General features: G+C 62.6%; 1 protein-coding gene across 1 annotated transcript; it reads left to right on the top strand.

Annotated features, from left to right (window-relative positions):
* Position 1: 1 nt before the first annotated feature.
* CAPN1 (calpain 1) lies at positions 2-4,654 on the top strand (the record flags this gene model as incomplete). The annotated part of the gene is made up of 20 exons (XM_017747259.1): positions 2-146; positions 233-351; positions 712-845; positions 918-1,086; positions 1,166-1,249; positions 1,325-1,410; positions 1,488-1,562; positions 1,637-1,797; positions 1,867-2,045; positions 2,146-2,157; positions 2,265-2,476; positions 2,550-2,587; positions 2,665-2,732; positions 2,963-3,020; positions 3,124-3,188; positions 3,262-3,330; positions 3,607-3,685; positions 3,773-3,889; positions 4,037-4,095; positions 4,295-4,654. Coding segments are annotated over 20 exons (1,956 nt in total), but the record flags the coding sequence as incomplete, so codon positions are not given.
* Positions 4,655-4,830: the final 176 nt, after the last annotated feature.

The raw sequence follows: 4,830 nt of genomic DNA, 5'->3' as shown, positions 1-4,830 counted from the left end.
CGGCGCCGACGCGGCCCCTCCGCGCCGGAATGCCGCGGGAACGCGCCAATGTCCCGATTCGGGGCCTTTCCCGCAGGAGCTGTGCCCGCGCCCGCAGTTCATCGTGGATGGAGCCACGCGCACCGACATCTGCCAGGGAGCGCTGGGTGAGGAATCCTCACTCCTTGCCCCGAATTCCAGGTGTTTGGGGAATGGTTTTGCCAGGAATTTGCCGTTTTTTGGCCCCGCACAGGCGACTGTTGGCTGCTGGCGGCCATCGCGTCGCTGACGCTCAACGAGACCCTCCTGCACCGCGTGGTGCCGCATGGGCAGAGCTTCCAGCAGGGCTACGCCGGCATCTTCCACTTCCAGGTCAGAGCCTGCAGCAAACCCCGGGCTGGGGGTCCCCTCTGCCGTTTTGAGTGGAAATCCCAACGTTTTGGGGCTCCCACCATCACTTCAGGCCTCCCCTTGTCATTCTGAGAGGTTCCCACACCATTTTGGGGCTTTCTCCACTTTTTTAGGCCTCCCCTTGACCATTTTGAGAGGATCCCCCACTATTTTGGGCCCTTTCCCCCCCAGTTCCTCGTGTCCCCCTCCCACCGCAGCGACTCCAATGGTGCCACCGCTTCCCTGCTGCCGCGCCCCCCACTGTGGGACCCCAAACTGGGCGTTTTTCCCCCAAAATCTCCTTCTGTGGGTAAATCAGGATGTTCCTCCTTGTGCCCCCAGATCTGGCAGTTCGGGGAGTGGCTGGACGTGGTGGTGGACGATTTCCTGCCCACCAAGGACGGGAAGCTGCTCTTCGTGCACTCGGCCGAGGGCTCCGAGTTCTGGAGCGCGCTGCTGGAAAAGGCCTACGCCAAGTACGGCCCCGCCCCGCTCCCCGTGCCCGTTTTGGGGCAGAACCCCCCAAAAACGCCCTGCTTGCCGTGCAGGGTCAACGGGTGCTACGAGGCGCTGTCGGGCGGCAGCACCTCCGAGGGCTTCGAGGACTTCACGGGCGGCGTCACCGAGTGGTTCGACCTGCGCCGGCCCCCAGCCGACCTCTACCAGATCATCCTCAAGGCGCTGGAGCGCGGCTCCCTGCTCGGCTGCTCCATCGACGTGAGCCGTGGGAATTTTGGGGGCGAAAGCGGCGGGATTGGGGTCGTTTCCTCGGTGACGCCGCGGTGGCTCCTCGTAGATAACGAGCGCCTTCGACATGGAGGCGGTGACCTTCAAGAAGCTCGTGAAGGGCCACGCCTACTCGGTGACCGGCGCCAGGCAGGTGAGGGCCGGTGCCGGTTTGGGGGAAAAACGGTGGATTTAGGGTGGCACGGCCCCCTAATGGCGCCGTCCGCAGGTCCAGTACCGCGGGCAGGCCCTGGAGCTCATCCGGATGCGCAATCCCTGGGGAGAGGTGGAGTGGACGGGCGCCTGGAGTGATGGGTGAGGCTTCGTTAGCGCGGGGCTCGTTAGCAGTAATGACCCAGGGGCCCGGCCCGGTGACCCTGCTGTCCCCACAGCTCAGCCGAGTGGCACGCGCTGGAGCCGGCGCTGCGCCAGCAGCTCATGGTCAAGATGGAGGACGGGGAATTCTGGTAGGAGAAGTTAAATTAAAACCCCTTTTCCCGGCCGTTTTGTGCCTGGAAATGAGGAGGAACTCTTCCTGCAGGATGTCCTTCCGGGATTTCCTGCGGGAATTCACCCGCCTGGAGATCTGCAACCTCACCCCGGACGCGCTGCAGTCCCGCAAGTTCCGCAAGTGGAACACGCAGCTCTACGACGGGACGTGGCGGCGCGGCAGCACCGCCGGCGGCTGCAGGAACTACCCCGGTACGTGCCGGGGCGGCCCCGGGCCCGCCGATCCTGGCGCCCGCTGAGCCTCTTCTGGCCCTTTTCCAGCCACCTTCTGGATCAACCCCCAGTTCAAGATCCAGCTGGAGGAGGTGGACGATGACAGGGATGAGGACGGCGGGCGCGAGCCTGGCTGCAGCTTCCTGCTGGCGCTGATGCAGAAGCACCGACGCCGCGAGCGCCGCTACGGCAAGGACATGGAGACCATCGGCTTCGCCGTCTATGAGGTCAACTGGGGTCAATGGGCATCACCTGGGGTCAACTGGCATTGATTGGGGTCAACTGGGGTCAGTCAGGGCCAACTGGTGTCCCCTCCTCTCCCTGCAGGTCCCTCCCGAGGTGGGTACCACGCGCCGGCGGTGCCGCCCCGGTGCCGCGCCGGTCGGGCAGGACACCTGGTGGGTGTTTTTGGGGTGATTTTGGAGCGTTTCCCCCCGTCCCGGCAGTACGTGGGGAAGTCGGGCGTGCACCTGAAGCGGGAGTTCTTCCTGGCCAACGCGTCGCGCGCGCGCTCCGAGCAGTTCATCAACCTGCGCGAGGTGAGCACGCGCTTCCGGCTGCCGCCCGGCGAGTACATCGTGGTGCCCTCCACCTTCGAGCCCAACAAGGAGGGCGACTTCGTGCTCCGCGTCTTCTCGGAGAAGAGAGCCGGCACCGAGTAAGCGTCGCCTCGTCAGCGCTAACGAGCCCCGCCGCGCCCAGGGCTGACCCTGCTCTTCCTCTCTCCGCAGGGAGATGGACGACAAGATCCAGGCCACGCTGCCGGACGAGCTCAGGGGGCAGGGGGGATGAGCCCGTGGGGTGCCAGGGCGGGGCCCGGTTACCAAAACAGCCGCATTTTCCCCCAGAAAGTGCTCTCGGAAAGCGAAATCGATGAGAACTTCAAGCAGCTCTTCAAGCAGCTGGCAGGGCCGGTAAGGGGGCGGTGGGAGCGCTGACGGTGACGTCGGTGGTGGCAGCGGCCGGTGGCGATGTCAGTCCTTGTCCGTGACCTCCGTGGTTGGGAGGTTTCCGATGACATCACTGGTTGATGGTGACGTCATTGGTTGCCAATGACATCACTGGTTGATGGTGACGTCATTGGTTGCCGATGACATCACTGCTCGGTGGTGACACCAAGCCCACCCCGTCTCCCCATCCCCAGGACCTGGAGATCAGCGTCACCGAGCTCCAGACCATCCTCAACCGGATCATCGCCAAACGTGAGCCCGGGCCGGCATCTTGGGGGGGTTCCACCCCAATTAACCCCACCCCCCTCATTAACGCTCCTTTCCCTCGTTAACGCCCAAAATGTCCCAATTCCAGACAAAGATCTCCGGACCAAGGGCTTCAGCACCGAGTCCTGCCGGAGCATGGTCAACCTCATGGACGTATCCTCTGGCCGTGGGGTGGGGGGGTTTGGGGGGACCCCCTGGAGCCCCCCCTTCCTCATCCCTCCCCCAGAAAGACGGGAATGGGAAACTGGGACTGGTGGAGTTCAACATCCTCTGGAACCGGATCCGCAACTACCTGGTGGGTCTGGGGCATTGGGGTCTCTCCCGCCTCTCTGGGGAGGTTTTGGAGTTCAGTGGGGGCATTTTGGGGTCTCTCTCCTCATGGGAGACTCCCCTCTTTAATCCCCCCTTTTCTGGAGGGCGTTGGGATGCAATGAGGGGGGTTGAGGTGTGGGGTGAAGATTTTGGGGTCTTTCCTTGTGGGTGACCCCCCTTTTCGGGGGGTTTGGGGGTGCTGTGGGGGTCTCTCCTCACAAGCAACCCCTCTTCTTTTTTGGGGGGCTGTTCCTGCCAGAGCATCTTCCGCAAGTTCGACCTGGACAAGTCCGGCTCCATCAGTGCCTACGAGCTGCGCCTGGCGCTGGAGGCCGCAGGTGACCCCCGGGGACCCCCACGGGGCACAGACCCCTCCCCTGCCCAGAGGGCCCCCAGCTGACCCCCAGGGTGTCCCCCCCTCCCAGGGTACCGGCTCAACAAGAAGCTGCACGAGCTGCTCATCACCCGCTACGCTGAGCCCGACCTGGCCCTGGACTTCGACAGCTTCGTCTGCTGCCTCGTGCGCCTCGAGACCATGTTCCGTGAGCAGCCCCGATCCCGAACGATCCCGAACGATCCCTCCCACCCTGCTCCCAAATCATCCCGGCCTTCCCGCCCATCCCACCACACTTTTCCCTCAGAAACAGAACTCTACCCCCCGAAATCCCAACGCGTTTCCCTCCCCACAGGGTTTTTCCAAGCGATGGACGTGGACCAGGATGGCGTCGTCACCTTCGACCTGCTGCAGGTACTGGTGGGGGGAGGTCCAGGCCTTCCTCCTTCTCCTCTTCCTCCTTTCTCTCTTCTTTCCACACCTTCCTCACTTCCTTCTCCTCCCTCTCCTTCTCTTGTTGCTTCTCCCACACTTTCTTCACCCTCTCCTCCTCCTCTTCCTCCTCCTTCTTCCCCCATCCCCTTCCTCCTGTCACCCTCCTCCTCCTCCCCAGTGGCTCCAGCTCACCATGTTTGCCTGACCGGACTCTCCAAGTGCCTTCCACGACCCCGCGCCGGTTCTTCCCCTTTTTTGGCTTTTTTCAGCAGAAAAGGCTGGATGGGGGGGGATGGGGGGGTCACACAGGCCCCCCCCCGAGCTTTGCCAAAGCCCCTCGTCCCACCCCCGCCTCACGCTCGGCCCTTTTGGGGCAAATCCTCCCGATTTTGGTGCCTCTTGTGCTGACGGAGCCCCGGCCGTCACCCTTTGCTTCAGGGATCTGCTGCCCCCGGGTGCCATAAAGTGGTTTTTTATTGTATAAGTTAAAAATGAGATAAAAACCAAAGAAAAAAAAAGTTATTTAAGACAAAAATCCTTTTTCTGGCAGTTGTTTCTCTCCCACCTCAAGGCAGGGGGTGAGGGGGTCTCAGTGCGCTGCAAAATAACCGGCTTAGGGCTTGATTTGGGGTTATATTTATATTATTTGGGGGGGTTTTAGTGGTTGTGACTGAAAAGCCGGGTGTGTGTCCTGGGTGGGGGGTGCAGGACGAG

The sequence above is a fragment of the Corvus brachyrhynchos genome, unplaced genomic scaffold, assembly GCF_000691975.1.
Source record: "Corvus brachyrhynchos isolate BGI_N302 unplaced genomic scaffold, ASM69197v1 scaffold442, whole genome shotgun sequence".
NCBI classification, from domain to species: Eukaryota; Metazoa; Chordata; class Aves; order Passeriformes; family Corvidae; genus Corvus; species Corvus brachyrhynchos.
The sequence above is the reverse complement of the archived record's forward strand: the minus strand, read 5'-3'. Positions and strand labels throughout refer to the sequence as shown.